The following is a 21926-nucleotide window of genomic DNA, read 5'->3' on the forward strand; positions in this document are numbered from 1 at the left end:
AGGTGATTGATGGTCAACTTTCGGGGGGCATTAGCGAAAATTGGGACATCTGGAACCCATGCAGTATTGATTCTTTTGATCCACCAAAGCTAATCAGATCTTTGAGGGATTTTGTTTTTGAATTACTGTCCCTAAGACAAGGACTAGGTTTCCCTGAGGTTTAGACTGTTTTAGCATCAGGACTATTGACTGAGGGAACCAGATGCCATGTTCCCAAATCACTGTGCCTTAGAAAATGGCCTAGCAAAAACCAGTATTTATATCATCTTAGAAGGGGTCCTGCAAGGGTTTACAACAGTATCTCATTTTCTATTAAAAGAATTGGGGTAAGTTCACTGAGGGAAGGAATATTTGTTAAGGTGGAGGTGGGTGAAAGACATACCCACATTTGGGTTTTATTTACAATAATAATAATTTTAATAATAGATAGAATTTGTATAACACATTAAAGTTTATAAATTAAAAAAATATTATCTCACAATTTTACCAAAGAGGAAACTGAAGCAGATAGGGATCAAGTAACTTTCCAGAGTCAAATGGCTAATAAATATCTGAGGCCAAATTTGAGCTCAGGCCTTCCTGACTCCAGGCCCCACGTTTTGTTCACTGTGCCACAGGGTTTCCTTTTTTGTGGTTATTGATCAGAAATTGTATATTGTAGACATAGGGCCTTGACTATAAAGTCTTGGTGATTTTTCCAGTGATCTGATCACATACGTAGTAAATAGCACAGCTATGGTTCAAACTCAGATCCTTAGCTTCCAAACCTAAAGGTCTTTCTATTCATATAATTGTGTTAGTGCCAAATGTGTCATATAATCATAGAATTTTAGATAAAGAAGTTATTTTAGAGGTCATTTCTTCAAGCTTCCTCATTTTACATTTTAATTTCTTTGTATGAGATGACATGAAGTGTGACTTGCAGAATTGTAATATGAGCCATCCTGCTTCTTTTTCTCCAAATCCCTACTCTTTCCCTGCCTTGCTCTCTCATCTGAAACAAATAAACAAATGAGATCTTTCAAATATGTTATTCTTTTGCCATAAAGTGTTATATTTTTTGAGGAGAAGCCTAATACCAAGAGGTATTAGTACAAAGTGGAGTTAGACAAATCATTTTTTATTAAGCATTCTTTCTGATTGAAAATGTCAAGGACTCTTTATCAAGTCAAGGTTCTTACAATAAAACTGAACATTTTATAAATGGAAATTTTCCAAAGTACATTTCTTGTTGATAATTTGTGCTAATGAACATATCATATATCACAAAATGAGATAATATATCTAAAGTGCTTTGCAAACATTAAAGTGCCATATAAATGTGAACTATTATTATCATCATATCTTTTCTAGCTTGCAAATTAAATATTTAAAAATAAATGAGAAAGGCAAGTGAATGATTCGATAAATGGACATGATATTTAGACAATTTTCTCCAGTGAAAAAATCTGCCTCTATAGGGCCTGATTTTTTGGTTCTCACACATTCTTTAATAATCAACATTTAACATTATGAGTTATGAATTTCAAAATAGTCAGAAGGCAAGCTGAATAAATAAGTCACTTGTTTAGTATTGAAGAATAAAAAGGGAATAATAAATTTTGTGTTAGAACCCTGTAAAATCAGGCTTGTTAGTTTTATTGTAAAGGGAAAAAAGATTCTTGTTTCACTTACTTTAAATGAGTTATTTCTGTACTGATTAGATTGTTTATTACTTGTAACATAATTGAAATTTATAATGTGCCTATCTTTAGTATGTTGATTTTGCCATGAGAGTATTAGTTAATTAGTAGTTTTAAGTATTTTATAAGAAACTTTGACAAGTCTATCAGCTGTTATTCATATGTATCTATATCTATAGATATACACACAGATATACACAATACACACATATCTATATATGCATGCAGGTATACACATAGATAAACATATATGTTATGAAGAAAACTATTTTTAGTTGTGACATTTTAAATGCAATGTCATCTCTTAGTTGTCAGTTCAGAATCTTGGGCCTGTTGGACCCAGGACTATAAGATTATTTCATTATAGTTTGACTTATTTTTAAAAATCATCAAACTCTATTTTCTTATAGAAATAATTTTTTTAAAATGTTAAAAATTCAAAAATATGCTTATTCTATTTATTTCTAAGTGTTCTTTTAACACCGCAATTTGTACTTTAATATTGAAACATAAAATAAATATTTTATGCTGCTTTTTAATGCAACTTGAAAAGTTATTAAAAAGCTAGATTCAGAAATTAGAAAAAATATCTTGAGGTCAGCATAGTGATATTATGGGTGAAAGGAACTTGGATTTATTAATCATTACTTCAGTGCAACTTAGAAGCTCACTTCAGTATACTCTCCAGGTGAGTGATCCAGTACCTTAGTTTTACCTTATACTGTTTAACATTTCTATCAGTAACTTGAATAAAGGAATAAATGACAGCCTTACCAGATTTATAGATGACACAAATCTGGAAAGAGTAGTTAACGTATTAGATGATAGAATCAAAATCTAAAGTGATCTTGACAGTTTAACAGGTTGGGCTGAATGTAAAAACGTAAAGTTTAATGGTGATAAATGTGTAACATGAGTTCAACAACTCTGTTGCACAATTACATGATGGAGTGGTGTAGCTAGACTGTACCTTGCCTGAGAAGGTTGTAAGGATTGTGTTTAGTTCTGGCACCGTATTTTAGGGAGGACCTTGATAACAAGGAGCAAAGATAAAAGAGGGTAACTAAGATGATGAGGAGGATTGAGATCATGCCATGTGGGTTGGTTAAAGGGTCTGAAGGGATTTGGAAAGGAGAAGAAAGAACTGAGGAAGAACGCGGTAGATTTTTCAAATATTTGAAGGACTGTTGGGTGAAAGGACAATTACATTTTCTGTGCTTGGCCCCACCAGGCAGACTTAGGAACAAGGGGTAGAAGATGCAGAGAGACAGGTTTCAATTTGATATAAGGAAAGATTGCCTAATAATTAGAACTATCTGAAAAGGTATCCTGAGGAAAGAGGGAGTTCTCCCTTATTGGAGGCCAGGAGACAAAGAGTAGATAACCACTTGTTGGCGATGTTACAGAAAGAATTCTTAACTTGGACTAAATGGTCTGTAAGGTCCCTTCCAGTGTGAGATTCTGTGAAATCCTTACTTTGTGTTTAATGGGATGTTAGAGATTACATCATTTACAGGTTGCTTGTGGCACCTAGAGTAAGATGGAAATCAGAAGGTAGTCATGGTTATAAATGCAGGGCGAGAAGGCAAATTGCACATCTTCTAGTCCAACTTCCTAACTTTGCAGATGAGGGAAATGATGCCCAGAGAGGTTTGGACTTGTCTAAGAAGAGGTAGAACCAAGATCTGAAAGATAATAGAACTAAAAGGATCATTTGAGTGAAAATGAGTTCCAAGTACTATAAAACCCTCTTTTAGGAAGAATAGAAATACCCTTAATTCTTTTCCCTTAATACTTTACCTCATTAAAATGTGGCTTGGTTATGATTGTAGTATTGAAGCAGAAAGTATTTTACAAGAAGGAACTTATACAAAAGGATTTTCATTCTGAAAAGCACTCTATAATAAAAGTATACAAAACAATGTGGGCAAATACAGTTAAAAGATACTGTCAGAAGAATTAAGTTCCCTGCTAAAAAGTAGTAATTGAGGACATGAGCATTGAATGTAAGTAATGGGGTCCTTTGCCATATTTATTGTAGGGGAATAGTTTTATTTTTCCTTTCTAGTTTTAGTGTTATGTATTACACTGTGGTGCTACAAAAAGTTTATTTTTCTTCACTGATTTTAGTAGTACAGAGTTAGACTAGGGATGGGGAACCTGTGGCTTTGAAATCACATATGGCCTTCCAGATCCTTGGGTGCAACCTTTTGACTGAGTCCAAACTTTACAGAACAAATCCTTTTATTAAGGGAATTTGTTCTGTGGAGTTTAGATTCACTCAAAGGGCTGTACTTGAGGACCCTAGAGGGCCACATGTGGTCTATGAAATTAATAATTTAGGGAAAAATATTGAAAAAGAAAGCTAATCAGAAATAGGCTAGGATAATTATGAATTTCTTAATATCTAAATTTCACTCTGAATTGATGATGGTGATCTGCAAAATGGAGCAATTTTAAACAATCCCTTGAAATTAATAGTTCCCCAGTTTTATTGGTGCTACTTTTAGGTAAAAGATGGTGCTGACAGGCCAAGATTGTTTGACTTACAGAGAAAGAGAAAGAACTCATAATTTCAGTTAATTGTGACTGCTATTTTTTTAAAAGCTAAAATACTTATCTAAGTCATTACTTTTTGGTTATTTTAATTGAATGAACAGATAACAATAAAACCTTTTTAGTTGAGATACTAAATGCTTTAGGGCTTCATTGTTCTGTAATATAATCAATGGAGGTTCATGTTCCAATTTTTTGCATGTGTCATCATGTTTGGCTCTTCTCTGTGTCATTCTACAGATTTCCACTTGGGGGAGGGGGACATGAGTGGTGATTTGCCCTCCTTGCTAGATGCACAGATATCAAAGTTGCAGGCAATTCGCTGGTCACCACTTGTTCTTAATCACACATTTTTAATAACATATTTATAGCATATCTCCTACACAAAACTGTTGATGTGTTATAATCTTATGTCCACGATGCATCTCTCCATTGCACTAATCTTCAACTTAAACTATAATATTCCATGGATTTAAACTGCACAGCATGCCAGGACAATTTTTGTTTTCATTCAGTCTATGATTTCTTCTGTGTAAGAAGCTTCTAGGGAAGCATTTCCTCTACTTGTCCAGATTACAGTCTTAGAAAGATCTTGGGAACCAAGAAGTTAAGTGAGTTAGCCCAGGTCGGACAGACAGTATTTGTCTCAGGCAGGCTTGAACCTGGAAATTCCTGACTTAAAGACCAGTTCTCTATCTATTGTATTACACTCTCTCTCCAAGAGAATAAAACTGGTAAAAAAAAATTGAGCCTTTATTCAGGGAGAAGCTTAGTACCATTAAAAGCACTGCTACTTTGCCAAATGTAGTTTAGCCCATTTACCTGCTGCAGTTTGGTTTCGTTCAGTTCCTTCTTATATATCTGTAGTGTCTATCCAAAATGTGTACTAATGTGCTATGTCCATGGGCTTCCCATTAACTGCATATAATTTGTGGACCATAGATACTCTTTATCTACCTCATTTTTCTCATCTAGATTGTTTAAATGCTTTGGGGTTATTTGCAGTGTTCCGAGGCTTTATGCAGTCAACACAATAATGTCCTCAAGTAGCATCTTCTATAAGGAACTTCACCATCTAGAAGGAACCCTTCTTCTATTTGCACTGGATGGCTTCTATGACAATGGCATGAATATGTTTGATGAGCATCTTTCTATTTTATGCTCTATTTGTATTTACAATCAGAGGGTAGTTAAATAGTGTGAGAGAAATGATTATTTCTTTCTTATGTTAAAAAGCTATTGAATTAGGAGTGATAATTTCCTCCCTCCCCTTCTATTTCCTCATTCAGAAATCAACCCCTATAAGCTATTTAGACAGCCTTTGAAGTGCAGGGCTGATGATGAAGTGAAATCTTGGGCAAAACTTACTCTACTGGGAACAGTTAGATCCTTTCAAAAAGTAAATAAATTCTCCCTTAGGTGAATTGGTGAATTCTGACCCATTATGTTTTAGTCAGATCTTGGTAGAAGTGGATTGCCCCTTTTGTCTAAATTACCCTAGATGGGTTGATATGGGTATAAATAAGTCACTGTACAAGACAGAGTGATAGCCCCTGATTAGAACAGGCTCACCTCTCATTAGTTGTTAACTAACAGAATTGATTGCTGCTTGTGGGGAACACCCACTCTTCCAAGAGCATATGAGCATTGAGAGACCTACATGGTCTTTGGTATTTGAGAGTGCCACTGACCCTTTTTATTAATTATCTGCTAGGAATAATTAACAAAATGATTAAATAGTCAGAAGCTATGTCTCTCAAACTTTTCATATGTCACACGTGCTACATATGGGAACCTACATGATGTAGTGGATAAAATGCTAAATCTGGAGTCTGGAAAACCTGTATCAAAAGCCTGACTCCATATAATTACATGTCCTATAACATTAGCAAATCGCTTAACCTCTCTTAGCCTCAGTTTTGTTATGTGAAAAAGTGGTTATGATAATACTTGTAACACCTCAGATCACTGTGATATAATCATATGAGACAGTACGTGTAAACTGTTTTATAATTCTCACAGCACTTTTAAAATAGCAGTTACTATATTTACTACTGCTATTATTATATGTTTTTATCTGTTTCAGAGGTTAATCCTTAGAAAGCAAATCCAACCTGCCACTGATACCATTTTTGAAGTCTTTCTAGTATAGTAAAACTATCCAGAGTTTATACTTTCCCAGCATAGTCCTCATGTATTCAGGGTACTTGCTGTGAGAAGGGGCTGGGGGAGACTTAGTAAGTTTAAAAAAAATCATAAATATGTTGATACTCAAGAGGCATATTCTTTTTATTATGCCTGTATTGAATTCTCAGAAGTAACAGCCATATTCAATTCAATTAAACAAATATTAAGCATCTAGTGTACGCAAAGTTCTATCCTAGGTTCTAACAATACAGTTCTCTTATATTCTATTGAGAAGATACAGTATATACACAGAGAAATAAATTTGATTTTGAAGAGATCAATAGAAATCTTTAACAAATAAGGCAGAGGGATAATGAAAAGCTGTGTCCAGACAAAGGAAATGATTATAGTTCTTAAAGAATCTATCATATAAGAAGAGAAAAAATGACAATTTTTAGTAAATATCAGTGAGAGAAAAGTGTATAATATGTATATGATTAGTGACTGCTGACAGTTCCCATTATATTGCAGAGTTAAAGGAAGCTTATGCTAAGAATTTAGCATACAGAGTAATAGAGGGAAAGTTCTTGAGTCCTTTGCAAGGGGAAGTGAAATTTGTAGCTGTCGTTAGATAAATTTTATATTTGTAGATATGAGATCATAAGACCATAAATTTAAAAATGGAAGGGACCTTCCAGGCCCTTCGTTTTACAGATGAAGGAAGGAAATCCAAAGATGTTAAACTATTTGCTCAAGGCCATGCAGGAAACGACAGAGGCAGGTGTTTATTCTAGATCGTATGGTTACATAGTCAGTTGACAAGTATTTTCTTCATGTGTGTTCAGTCATTCAGTTTTGTCTGATTCTTTGTGACCATGTGAACTGTACCAGACCAGTACTGTCCATGGTTTTTTTTGTTTTTTTTTTGACAAAGATACTAGAGTGGTTTATCATTTCCTTCTTCAGTGGATTAAGGCAAACAGAGGTTAAGGGACTTCCCCAGGGTCACACAGCTAGTGTCTGAGACCAGATTTTAACTCAGGTCTTCCTGACCACAGGTCCAGCACTCTCTCCATCGAGTCATCTAGCTGTAGCACTGGCAGGCATTCGTTAAGAACTTAGCATGTGCCAGGCACTGTGCTAAGCAAAGCATATACCAATACAAACAAAAAGAAATGTATGAGCAAAAAAAAAAATGTGTTGAATGGTGAGATGGTGAGATAGTGAGAGTGAGGGATGAATGGAGAACATCTGTTGGATTATTATCCCAGTAATGCTAAGAGAAAGGATACTAGGTAGACCCCATTTTGAAGAGTTTTTGGCAGGATACAGATGAACTGAACAGAATGGGAAAGCATGGATAGATTGTGATCAAGATCATTGGAGATAATTACCCTAATACTTCTGAAATCATAGATCTATTAAGAATCTCTTTGGGTATTGTTAACCTTGGCTGTAGCTATTCTTGTCTGTCATGGGAACTTCATGATTTAAAGAGCTATTGCTTTTCTTGTTAGGAACAAAGAACAGTGGGATCATGATGAAAAGAGTTTTATATGGTGGTTTGGGCTTAAATTCTTAAGGGGAAGAAAAGTAGGTGATAATAGCTTAAGGTTATTGAAGGGTCTGTGAGTCCTCTTTGCCCTCCAGGATCTGGGTTTCCATGTGTTCCCTTTAAGACTGAGTATTGGTTCTTTTTGGCCATCCTCTATTTCTGGGGTTCCATTTCACAAGAGGCTCTTTCAATGTCACATATGAATTTTGAATGATAAAACATTTGATTGTGATAAAATCCTGATGTGAATCATTCTTTTAGCATTGAAGAGATGTTTCATTATAATTCAGCTTCTCTGAATATATATGAAAGACAGATGAAAGGTGGATGCTTATGGAAATGTTTGGGGTGAGATGCTTTGAAATAAGCACAAATAAAATAGTAGGTGAAAATTTCATTTGGATATACTGAAGTACAACTCCCAAGAAATCCACCTTATTTCAAATGTTGACGAGCAACAGTTGCCAAGCAGATTGACTTTGCATGCAATGAGATAGGCACAAATTTAATAGCATGTGGTCTGAATGGTAAAGATGTGCCACCACCAGCAACAGATTAAATATGTGGAAGACAGTATATCCTCTGTTGTCTGATAAATTTGTAGTTCACTAGAGTTTGTGCAATCTCATATAATCTGTTATTTGAAAGATATAATTGAAAAAAGTTTTTACTTGTATATGTTTATTGATAGTAGGAAGTTTCATTTGTGTCTCTGTAGTCTAGTAAAATACGTTGCATATAGTAAGCATTTAATTGATTTACCAAATCAGAACTGGTATTTTTTAGTTTTCATAGTGAGGAAATAATTAAAATATTATTAAAAACTTTAAAATAATTAAAAATTAATAAAAATTTCAAAATGATACTATCCTTATTTATATATGCAGTGATTTAGATATGTTTTGATTAGAGAGGACTCAATAGAATCTTGGTTATTTGTGTGAAAGTTAACTGCATTGCAGAGAAATCTATCTCGTCTTCATATCTGCCTGTCTCCTAAAGGACTTGTCTCAGAATTCTTTGGGCATTTATTTACTTAGGAAGAAGTAAGATTTATTTCATCTGGTCAAAAAGTAGTAGTTGAGTTTTTCCACAAGTAGACCACAGCATGTAGAGTGAGTAAGTTTATGTTTCCTTACATATCTGGCTACATGCAATTTATCTCAAATTCTGAGATGATGAAAATTCCTGTGGACCTTCTGTGGAAGTAAGGGTGCTTCCCTTTGCCCTTTTGTGCTATTCTTAAAGTTATTGCTTTTGGGGAATCTATAAATCTCTGGAGGGGAATAATGTGGATGGTTTTACTAACTTGGACCATAAAGCTTTTCTGAGTTAGTCCAGAGGGAAATTTATTTCACTTTAGGTTAGCAATACCTCATAAACTTTCTAAGAATCTCAATGTGAGTCTCAAGGTGAGTATAATATTAGTGTTTTGCTTTAATAAAAGCTTCAAAATGGTCTCATGCCTTTAGATTTTTTGGGGATATGTTTAGGAGTTAACTAATAACATATCTTTTGACTATATTGTTTCTTTTAGCTTTAAAGCTATCAACTGAAGACAGTGAGATTTTATTTTCTTATTTCAGGAAGGAAGCATGATGTAGTTAAAAAAAAAAAAAGATGACACTGGAGATAGAGGACCTGGGCTCAAATCAGAGTTCTGCCATGTACTACTGCCTGGGCAACCTGGCACAAGTCACTCAGCCCCATCTAGGCCTTCATTTCCTCAAAGTCCTCGAAGGAGCCTTCTAGTTCTAAATCCAAGGTCCTTTCTGCTTTACTAATGATCTTGTCATCTTATTCAGTTGATCCGTGTCCTTGTCAGAGTAACTGCTCCCTTCATTTGTGCAGATGAATCCTTGTAGAAGACCTAGTACACATATAGGGAACATGGGGCCTCAAGACCATGTGTGTCCCTATAGGCTCTCAATTGCTGTCCTTTGAACTTAAACTTCACAGAATAAATTCAGCCAGGAGGCCACAAGTAACCCTTTAGGTTCTCAAGTATGGCCTTTTCTGTGGTTTGGATTCAGTTAAAGGGCCACACATGGGGACCTAGAGGGCCACATGTGTCTTCGAGGCCATACGTTCCCCACCCCTGAAGAGAGTGCTCTGAAGGGAGGACTTATTTGAATTCTTGGTGATTACCAATAGGACATTTTGGAAGTTTATCTATTATCTTTACTTTGCACTTAACTTCATGACATACCTACCTCTTTTTTCAAGATATATATGTGTGTGTGTGTATGTATATATGTATGTATGTATATATAACATATATTTGTTGTGTTATATTTTTATGCCACTTCTTACATGTGTGTCGTCATGGGTAGCGTTCTTACATATAGCTTGTATCTTCTTGTTTCCCTTTGGGTCATATGAAATTATTCCTTTGATATCACGCTCTTCTATGATTTGAAGTCATATGGCGTTACTAAGAGAATTATATCTCATAAGTTTTCACAAGGTAATCTTTGGTTACCCATGAAAACAGAGAGAAAAGAAGAGGAAATAAACATTTAGATAGTGCCTACCATATGCTTGGCTTTATACCATTTTACAGATATCTCATTAGATTCTTATAACAACCCTGTGTAGTGTGTACAGTTATCTGTATTTTGCAGCTGAGGAAACTGAAGCAAATAGAGGTTAAGTGACTTGCACAGTGTCACAGAGCTACTAACTGTCTGAGGTAAAATTTGAACTCAAGTCTTCCTGATTCTTGGTCTAGTACTCTGTTTATCCACTACACTGACTAGCTGCTTCAAAAGAGAATATTCTCTCTCTCTCTCTTTCTCTTTCTTTCCCCTCCCCTTTTCTCTCTCATATATATGTGTATATATTTTTTCTTTTTACTTTTCCTATTTAAATAACAGAAAATTTCTAAAACTTGTGAATTTTCAGAATATTAAGTTACCACCTTATAAATGGATTATATTTCTGAAATTCATTTGCAGACTAGTCATTGTAAATTAATATGACTCTTGGCTCAGCATTCTAAACTGTGGATTATATGAAATGGGTTTGATCTTAGAAGTTTTATCTGAAAGATCATCACTCTCTCTTTGGCTCATTTCCCAGCACAGTGCTAAACACACAATAAGAGCTTAATAAATGTTGTTTATTGATTAAGTGAATAATATTCCCTCATCCAAGGTATGTTCTAGCAAATCTCACAATATAGCTCATTATCTTGGTCTCAACAGATGTGGATAATCAGGTTCTCATCTCTTGTAAAGTGTTCAAGGGAACAAAGATTTTTCAAGTACAGGACAGCCTTTATGTCATTCCACAGAAAATATAGATGTGAAAGACCAAACAGGTCCCCCTAAACTCATAAAGAACTCAATAAATAGCTCATTTGAAACCAATACATTTCTCTTCCTTCTGTGGTAAGTCCTCCTTTTTTTTTAGTTTTCTAAAATACTTCAGATTCAGTGCCACCCCATGGTTTTGATTCCCCTCAGAAGAGATCTGGACTTCTGGTTCAGCCTCTTGACCTTTTTGTGAGCCTCTCTTTCCCCCAGGGCCCTATAAAATGCTGCCTCCTGACCTAGGACCTTTTTGTCATTCTTTGGTTTGAACTGCCCTAAGACAGAAGCATATTTTAGAGCTTCTAGAGAGGCAATTCCACTTCCCATGGGATCCACAGCTATTCTAGTAACTCACAGTGAAATGCAATGACCAATACCTTGCTCCAAAGATGATGGCTTTCATCTCAGCCCCAGGTCCAGGTATTATCTCCTTTCTCTGAGAAGTACATTGCTCAGGGAATTCTTCCCTTAGTGGAAAGCTGGACCCTTGACCATCCCCCTACACTTAGAATACATTTTCCTATAGAAACAATTCACATTCATATTTATATAGTACCTTTATTTTTTCGAAATGTGCTTACCTTACAACAATACTATGAAATAAGTAATACATTCTTAGGGCAGGTAGGTGACTCAGTGGATAGACTGCTGGACCTGGACCCAACGTCATATCTAGCCACAGAAACTTATTAGATGTGTGACCCTGGGCAACTCAAACCCTGTTTGCCTCAATTTCCCCCTATCTAAAATGAGTTGGAGAAGGAAATGGCAAACTACTCCAGTATTTCTGCCAAGAAAACCCCAAATGGGATGATGAAGGGTTGGACATGACTGAAATGACTAAACAACAATAAAATACATTCTAATTGTACATGTGAGAAATTTAGGCTGAGAAAGGTTAGAGTGGATGAGGGTTAAGATTATCTGGGTAAGGTTCTTAAACTAGGGTTTGTGATCTTTTAAAAGTATTTGATATGATGATAGCTACTTCCGTATAATTGGTTTCTTTTGTAATCGTCTATTTTTATGTTATATCTTTCAAAACATTCTGAGAAGGGATCTGTATATTTCACTGGACTGCTTAAGGGGTGCATCATGCAAAAAAAATTAAGAATTGATCTAGGGTGTAGAGATAGTTACTACACTTATAATTTCACTGGTATTGGTAATATCACCTCTACCCATTCAGGACCATGTCTTCCCTGCCACTGATCCTTTTTGAGAGTTGTATACATACCAAGAGGTTAAATGACTTGCCTACAGGGTCACAAAGCCAGTTTGTGGCAGAGGTGGGCCTTGAAACCATGTCTTCGTGGCTTTTAGGCCAGCTCACTGTCCACTACATAATACTCTCTCCCTCTAAAAACAAACAAAACCAAACCCGACAAAACTACCCTATTTTATTCCTAACCCTCATCCCAGAATCCCTAGTCCTCACAAGATTATTAAGAGAAAATAAAATGATAAGCCTAAGACCCTTGATGACTGTAAATTTGCTATTGTTTAAGTGACAGTGGGATATAATGTAAAGAAGAAGAACTTGTAGTCAAAGGGATTCAGTTTAAATTCTTATACTGCTATTAGTTCTGTGACTTGGGCAAGGCACTTGTAAAATAGTGCTTTCTCTCTTTTAACATATGTTGTTATAAAGCTATAGTTATGATATTTTTTACTTGTTCAGTTGATTTTTTTATACCCAAATATAATATTAATTTTTCTTTAAATTTATTTTAATTTTTGGTCCATTTTTCCATACTTTTGAAATATTTTTCAGATCTCTAGTGTTATCTAGCTCATTTTAGCTATTTGTTCTAACTTTGTTTTGTTTGCATACTGGATAAGCTTGATTTTTATTTTTGTTCAGATCACTGATTATAAGTTTTACATAGGACATGACTAATAACACAACACCCAGTAGCCCCCAGAGAGTAGGAACAGGACCAGCATAGACCTTCCCTTCAAAAGTGGGCTTACCTGGTTCTGTGTGTTTAACCCTGTATCCTTTGGTGTAAGTCTTCCCGTGTTTACTTAAACTCTTCACATTTGTCATTTCTAATGGTGCAACAATGTTCTGTTACAGTCATGTGCCATATTTTTTTTGAACATCATCTAATCTCTAGGCACTTCCTTTTGATTTTAGTTCTTTGCCATCATATCTCAACTTAACTTACTCAAATACTCAAGTGGGTCTGCGATCTCATGGATTTGAAAGTTTGTTTTCAGTGGTATAGATCTCTCAATCCATCTATGCCCACTCATCTTATGTGATTCTTGTCTGTGTCCTCCCATCCCCCACCAAGCTTATCACAAGGGAGCCATTAAATGTACCTGATATCATATGGATGTCATCATCACACTGTCCTTGTCCACTTGGTATTCTTTACCCTCACTTCCTCTTTTTCCTGTGTTGTAGTCTGAATTGCTGTCTGTGATATTAGCTTTTAATTCTTCAGAGACTGTTGCATTTTAGGTCTTGTTACTATATAGCAGCACTGGTGGAACTCTGGTAATTTAAAAATGAGCCTTTGCTTTCATAGGAAGCTTGGAGTCATTAAAAGATGTTTGCAGTTTCCTGAAGGCATTTCAGCCCACTCTTTCCATTCTAAGTTGGGCCCAACTCCATGTGTACCTTACTTTCTATCCTACATATACATAATGATGATTAAGGTTTATGGCTTGTCCATCCAAATACATGCTGTAATAAGAGAAATAGATATCTTTCATATACTTACTTTATACTCTGTGCATGTTTAGACCAAATTCCTTTGAATGATTGAAGATTTCTTCTAGGAGTCTCTGCAGTGTACAGGGTTTTGTCATAGGTAAATAGGAGCATTGATAATACCCCTAATCCACAGGGAATTCCTCTTTAGCTTGGACTTTGTGTTAGATCTGCTCCATCATAATGATGATTACCTTTGCTGAGTATACATCTTCCCGTTTTATGATGAACAGGGTTGTTTTTGTTGCTCTATCTTTCAAGGAGTCCTAATGGTTTTGAGGATTGATGTGAGATGCCTTATGGAAAATGAGCTTGAAAGGTAACATTTTTTGTTTTGCCAAATCAGATTCTTTTTTTTTAATAATTGACAATCAGCATAATATGATTTTATATTTTCTACATCCTTCAAATGAACGTGAATACACACACACACACACACACACACATATATATACACATATATATGGTCCATTGTTGGTTATTGCTTGTGAAAGCCTCCATGTTCCTACTAATAATGCCTTTATCAAGGATGCCTTCAGTTTGTTTATAGATGACTCTCATAAAGGTTTTATATTGATATGAGAACAGAGACATAGGTCCACAGTTATTGATGGTAACATTAGTTGTCTTTTTTCTTCTATTAATGGGATCAGATTTTTTCCATGTCTGTGGTACGTTTTTCTTGAGATGCCTTATGATTTTTTCCCTCATTATCTTCACGTTGTGTACCATATGCCTCTTCTATATGCACTTGGTCCAGTTCTATTTAGTGCCATTTCTGTCTTTCCTACAAGTGCACCTAGAACCATACTGTTAGTATCCAAATGTGATGGTTCTGCTGTTTTTGATTTAAAAAGAAAGTTTCTTATGATTCTGTTTTACACCAGACACAAACACAGAATAGAGAAAAGAAACAAAAACATATCATAAGTTTAAATACAAAATAAGAAAGAAAAAAAAGCATGTCTTGCATAGCAGAGCATAAGAGGATTAAAATATGTAATAATAAATCTTCATTTCAAGAAAGCCTGTATGATAAATATTACACATTGTATTGAGAGATGTCCATCTTTTCTTTGTTTTCTGTAAGTTTTCTGCTGTGTACTTTTTTATTTTGTTCTTTTTTTCCTTCCCCCCCAGATGGCTACAATTCAGCGCAGATATATTTCTCTATAACTATAGTTATATGCATACACACACACACACACACACACACACACATATACATGTACTTTCCCAAACACATTCTACTCTTCATCTTTGTTTTTATGTTTGTGTGTATCTCTTGTTTCCTATCACTCCTATTTCCTTTATTTTACTTCTACCCATTACCTTGCCCTCTTATTACTTGCTTACCTCCCTCCAAGGATCCCTCCCCTGTATTCCCATTCCCACTGATCTAAACACCATTCTATGCCCACCCTTTTACTTATTCTCCCTCACCCTCTCCTTAAAAGATTCCTTCCTTTTCCTCTCCTCCCTCCCTATCCCCTTACCATTTTATTTCTTCTGAATTTAGAAGACTTTTATACTCTTCTAAATATATATATGTATATATATATATATATATAGTTCTCTCTTAAACTCATTCCTGATGAAAGATTACCAGAACTACCAGCCCTCCTCCCACATCTAATTCCTCTGTATTGATTCTTGCTCTTGTACCTCATTTATATAAAATTATCACCGTTTTTTAGCTTTTCCTAAATGGTTTTACTTTTTAAATTCATATCATGCTCAGGTTTACCCCAGTCTTTGTTATGAGCTACCCTATTGTTAATAAGAATCCTACACATCATTTTGCATTTTATATATTTAAAAAGTAAACGGTCTGTCCTTATTCAATCCCTTGTAACAAATCTTTGGTATGTACCTTATGTTTCTCTTGGCTCTTCTATGTCAAATCTTCTGTTGGGGTCAGGTTTTTTTTTTTTAAACAAACTCTTGAAAGTCTGACAATGTCCATTTTTTTTAAAATTCAGAATTATGTTTAACTTTGCTGCGTATGATATTTTTGGCCAGAGTCTCAGTTCTTTAACTCTTTGATATATAGTATCCTAAGACCTGTGATCCTTTAATGTTTCCATTGTTAGGTATTGTGCGATTCTAATTGTAGTACCATCATATTTAAATTGTTTTAGTCTTGTTGCTTTTAATATTTTATCATTGAGCTGGAGGTTTTTGGAATTTGACTATAATATTCCTATGAGTTTATCTCTTTTAGGTGTTGATCAATGGATTTTTTTCTATTTCTACTTTCCCCCCTGTTCTAATGCTTCAGGACAATTTTCTTTGATTATTTCTTGTATTATTGTATCAACATTCTTTTTTTGATCATAGCTTTTAGTTAGTCCAATTACTTTTATCCTTTTTCTTCTTGATCTGTTCTCCAGATCTATTATTTTTCTTATAAGATGTTTCACTTTCTCTTGTGATTTTTCATTATTCATATTTTGTTTAATTATTTCTGGATTTCTTATGATTTTGCTGGCTTCACCTTGTCCAGTTCTAATTTTCAAGATGTCATTTGCTTCCTTAAGATTCTGGATCTCCTTTTCTAATTGGTTGATTTTCCTTTTATAATCTTGTTTATTTGAACTTTTTTTTTTAGTTTTTTCTTCATCTCTGTCATTTCATTTTTAAAGTCTTTTTAAAGATCTTCTATGAATTCTTTTATGGGCAAGTGATCATTTCACATTACTCTTTTGGACAAGAGGGGATTTCTTTGCTTTGAAATCCTCCTCTGACTATGGACCCTGGTCTTCTCTGTTGCTATAATAGCTTTCTATGTTTGAATTCTGTCTCCTTTGCCTGTGCATTTTTTGTGGTAATAGCTTAATTTTTGTAATTACCTCTAGCCCTGTGGTATGGGGGATGGTACCTATTGCTCCAGATCTTCAGTTCTCCCCTCTAGCCTGGAACCAAAGTCAAACGTCCAACTTCCTGTAAATGCCCACAGCCAGGGGCATTCTTCTCCATTGCTTCTGCGCTGGCTGGTCATGTGCCCTTTCCTTTTCTCCCCACCCCTCATTGCTCTTCCCAGCACAGCTGGGTCTGGTGTTCCTTTGCCAGCAGAGGTTCCCTTGATCTTCCCAGACACAGACACCCAACTTCCCTCATTATCCTAGGGGTATAAGTTCCTTTGGCTGGGGCTGAGGCAGCCTCTCAAATCAGGTAACTCCTGGGCTTGCCACTTGTTAAAGCAGACCCTAGCCTGGAGGTGTTTATTCTTCTCTGGGACCAAAGCACATGTTGGGATTTTTCTTCTGATCTGCTCAAATTGTTCCAGGAAGACCCCTGTTGTGCCCCTATTCTTTTCTATTTTTACCTGCTCTTTGTTCAGCCTAAGGTACTATTTTATTTCTTTTGTGGGGGAAAATCTTGACAGCTTTGAATTTTCTGACCTACCCTGCCATCTTCCCAGAATCCTCTCCCATGATTTTTAAAAAAATAAATCAATTTCATTTTCCATGTTTGCTTTTCTAATGTCACTGGACTAATTTTGTTTAATTGAATATGTTGTCAAGTTTACTTTATATTTCTCTTTATTTTATGAGATGATACTATGTATAATTTTCCACCATCCATTTACATAATATTTTCCAAATAATTTTATTTTCAGAGTTGGAGTTGCCTTTGTCAACCATTTCTCTCCATTTGTTAAGTCAAATGTTTGCTAAGACATACTTTTTTTTGGCTCAAGAGGTCTCTGTCATGGTAGTTAATTTACATGAGCTAAAATGATATGGGAAATTATAATTTATTTGTACATCTCTTTGGTTGACAATGGCCACACATGAAAGAAAGAAAAAATAAAAATTACAATCAGTTTTTAGACCACTCATATGTTTTGATTTGATTGTTGTAATTACTGTAGTTATGAAATTCTCGTCCAATGGCAAGTGAAGGGACATAATAATTAGAAGAGCTGAATAGTATCAATCTTGGCATTCTTACTATAATCTAAACTAGAAGAAAGATATATTGCTGATAAAGGGAAGGATAGCTTCCAGTTACTTCTTGGAGAGGCAAAGAAAGAAGTTGGGAGGATGAATTTTATTCAACACCTTGACAACAAGCAATGTTATTTCTTGGGATCTTTGGTCATCATATATTATTATTACTAAGAACAGGTAATGATGCAAGAGAAACATCATGAAAAGAATTACAGTTTATGTGCCAACATCAGTTGCTGAAGATGAGGAGGGAGAGAAATTCTATGGAGAACTTGATAAGATGCTTCAGTTCAAATCAATATGTACTTTGATCTTAACTTCAGTGCAACAATGGCAAAAACTGAGGACAGGGAGAAATACCATGGCAAAGCATCATTCAGGAAGACGGTATGAGAAAGGACAAGGACTTGTGGAGAACACAGAAGACTTGTACATTTATGTCATAAATACTTTCAGTAAGAAAATAATGTTGGGTGATAGAAATGGTGAGGACCAAATAATACTGCAAAATGAAATGCGTTAAATTTTAGAAACACTTGCTATTGATTTGGGAGTCATTCCTGAAACGTTTGTTTTTGTATAGTCAGGCTATTGACTAGAAATGAGAACAAAATGAGACATAAAACAAAAAACAAGAAAAACTTGTGACATCCAGTTGACACAAGCTAGTCTGAACTATTTAAATAAGTAATAGGGGAAGAAAATGGGAAACAAGCAGCATTGTAATATGCTATATTTATTTGTGTCATCCCTTTTTCTAAACCTTAATCAAGGGCAAGGGGTCAATCATTTTTCATCTTCGGATACTTCATGACCAGCACAGTGTCTTTAAGGCACTTAGCAGATGTTTATTGAATTCAGTTTAAATAAATAGAAATTAGTTAACCTTACTTTCCATATTTCTAATGTTATTGACTTTAAAGCAGTTCTCACTCTATTACTCTAGAATTACCTATATAAGACCATATTTGAACATCACCATCAGTATTCTTTCTGATAAGACTTTTTTAGTTGTTGATCAAGGCTACAAAGCACAGATGTGGACTTAGAGATCAGGACTGGAAGAAGGTATTGCATGTAGCTCTTTTGTAATTTCTAGATGGTGTCTTTAGTGTCGCAGGTTCTTTTAGGATCATGATAATGTCCTCTTCATTACATGTGTAGTAGAACTAAATTATATTTGGTGAATGAATGCCTATGCTGTGCCTTCCATGGTTGTAAATCATAGCTTATGCTAGGACTTTGAAATTTTGTAGTGAGATGATACACTTAAACATTTTATTTACAAATGTAGGAGCATAGAAACATAGGTCATAGGGTCATTAATTCAGAGATAGAGGGGCACTTGGAGTTCAACCATACCTATTTTAAAGAACATGAGCAGAGAGTTGAAGTGATTTGTCACATAGTTAATTTCAAAGGAAGGCCTTAAGTCCAAGTTTTCCTGATTCCAAAACCAGCATTCTATAAATTGACCAAGTTCAACACATTCTCTTTATTTCTCTTACTCAGAAATAATTTTGCCACATTTGAAACTACTCTTAAGTTAGTAAGCTGTATGAATCTTTCAAAATATAAAATATATGAAATAACGGATAGAGAGCCAGTCTTGAAATTGGAAAGACTTGGGCCTTTGACACACTGACTGTATGATCTTGAGTAAGTTTCTTAAAGTATCCTAGGCAACTGTTGTAAGTAGAGGGAATTACCTCATTCAGAGTTACCTGTGCCAATGAAACAGATCTGGTCTAAAATGCTTTCTTAAAGCATTTTAGGATCTTTTAAAATTGATTTTTCATTTGTGTTTATGCCACTCTCATTTCCAAATATTTCTTCCCTTCTCTAAAATCAACAAGATATGCCTTGTAAATAAGAACCAGAAAGTTTGAGAAAAAACATTCTAACATACCTTTTTATTTTAATAGCGTATTTAGGGTGCTTAATAATGTGATCGTATATGAATAGAATATTTTAATGCACTGATGAAACCTAATGTAAGAAAGGAATGCAAAATACTGTTCCTCACCACTTCTTTGGTACTAACTCTGAACACTGCAATAACTTAGCATTCAGTCTTCTTGTTGTTGTTCATTTACATTGTTGTAGTTAGTGTGTATGTTGTTTTCCTGGTGCTACCTTATTCTGTATCCATTCATATAGGTCTTCCCGAGATTCTCTAAATTATTCCTATTCATTCATTTAAACTAATATTCCCTTATATTTATTTACCTTAACTTGTTTAGCCATTGCCTGATTGATGATCTACTTTGTTTCCAGTACTTTTTCATAACACAAAAAGTATTTCTATGAATATTTTGGTTTACATAGAACCTCTGTCTTGGATATTGGTTTCAAAGGTACTCAGACATTTATGGATATTTTAATCCCTTCCTTAGTATAGTTCTACATTGCTCTCTAGAATGATTGGACAAATTTATAGCTTTACTATTGGTGTATTACATCAGCCCCATCCAGCATGGACTATTTTCATGTTTTATTATCTTTACCAGTTTGCTAGATGTGAAATGAAATCTCAGAAATATTTTGATTTATATTCCATTTAACATTTTTAAATAGATAATTTATATATGTACTTCTCCAGTATAATAAAATCTCTCCATTTTTCTCCCCTATAAGTTTCATATATACCCTGTAGTTAGTATGGTATATTTACTTGGCAGAGTACAAAATGCATTAAATTTCAGGTTCAGAGATTGTGTTTATAGTATAGTTACATTTTTAATTATGTTGGAATTGTAATATTTTCTCAATATTTTATTTTCTTTCTCTTATAGTATCTAATACCTGGCTTGTTCCAGAAACAAAAGGGGCAATTGTGCAAGGTGGATATGGCCACACAAGTGTGTATGATGAAATGACCAAGTCCATTTATGTACATGGTGGTTATAAAGCTTTGCCAGGCAACAAATATGGACTAGTAGATGACCTTTATAAATATGAAGTTAATACCAAGACATGGTAAGTAAATGTGATTTGGGGAAAGGAGAACAGAAGTAAGAAAAAGGAATGGGAAAATGTGATGTTAGTACTGATATTACGTTTAAACATAATAGTGGCATGAATTAGATATTCTGTAGTATTTCACCATATTTTAAGGTAATTCTACATCATTGCATGTAAAGGAGATGAAATGATATTTTGTAATTTTATCAGTCTTTGCATTGATTCTTATCAATTCATAAATAACTGATTGTGGGAAAAATTTTCTCATAAAGAAGGGAAATACTATATTCTATGTAGAAATTACTGTGAATGGCTGTAGAAAATTAACTTGCCTCTTTGATCATGGTGCTAAATTGTTTAAGTCAAGAATGATTTAAAATTGAAATGAGGTTATGATGCTAGGACCTTTGAACTGATGTTGGTCCTCCTTGTATTAAAAAGCTGGCTATTCATGGGTGCAGCAGTCTCAAAAGGCAGGCAATTTACTGGATTGGTCTGTAACCAAGAAGTATCCTAGCTATATGAAAACTCTTTACCATCCATTTGAATTCCCTTGTAACCTGAATTCTGTCATTCTAATTGGCACCATTTTTTTTTTCTTTCTTGATGCTTTCACCAATGGTCCCTCATTTCTAGTGATGGAAAGCTGATGGTGTCTTGGAAATAGTGAATAGTTTCATATACTTCCTTCTTGATGTATATTCCTGCCCTTTCACTTTAATATGCACTGATATTCCATAGAAAAGACTGTGATCTGTAACTTAATGATGATTCTTTTAAAGTTCATATCACCTATATTATAACTGCAGACATGATAAAATTGAAAACATTCTAAGAAGATAAAATCTACCCTAGAGGTATCAAACACATATGTGGGCCTCATGTGGACCAGTGCCACAGAATTAGATTAAATGTAATTGGGAACTATTTAATGAAATAAATAAAAAAAATACGCAGCATTACATTTAAAAACTAAGTTAATATATGGCTGTTATTTCTATTTGAGTTTGACACTACTGATCAAGTATTTCGAGACCACTATAAAGAGAA

The 21926-nt window shown here is 34.6% G+C and overlaps 1 protein-coding gene across 7 annotated transcripts in view; it reads left to right on the forward strand.

Annotated features, from left to right (window-relative positions):
- ATRNL1 (attractin like 1) overlaps positions 1-21926 on the forward strand; it is a 1361117-nt gene that overhangs the window by 137271 nt on the left and 1201920 nt on the right. For all 7 annotated transcript variants that reach the window (XM_072623397.1, XM_072623377.1, XM_072623406.1 and 4 more), the window contains exon 9: positions 20708-20891. In XM_072623397.1, the coding sequence (XP_072479498.1) occupies positions 20708-20891 (184 nt within the window). The remainder of the gene's footprint in view (positions 1-20707; positions 20892-21926) is intronic.

The sequence above is a fragment of the Notamacropus eugenii genome, chromosome 1, assembly GCF_028372415.1.
Source record: "Notamacropus eugenii isolate mMacEug1 chromosome 1, mMacEug1.pri_v2, whole genome shotgun sequence".
Classification (NCBI taxonomy): domain Eukaryota; kingdom Metazoa; phylum Chordata; class Mammalia; order Diprotodontia; family Macropodidae; genus Notamacropus; species Notamacropus eugenii.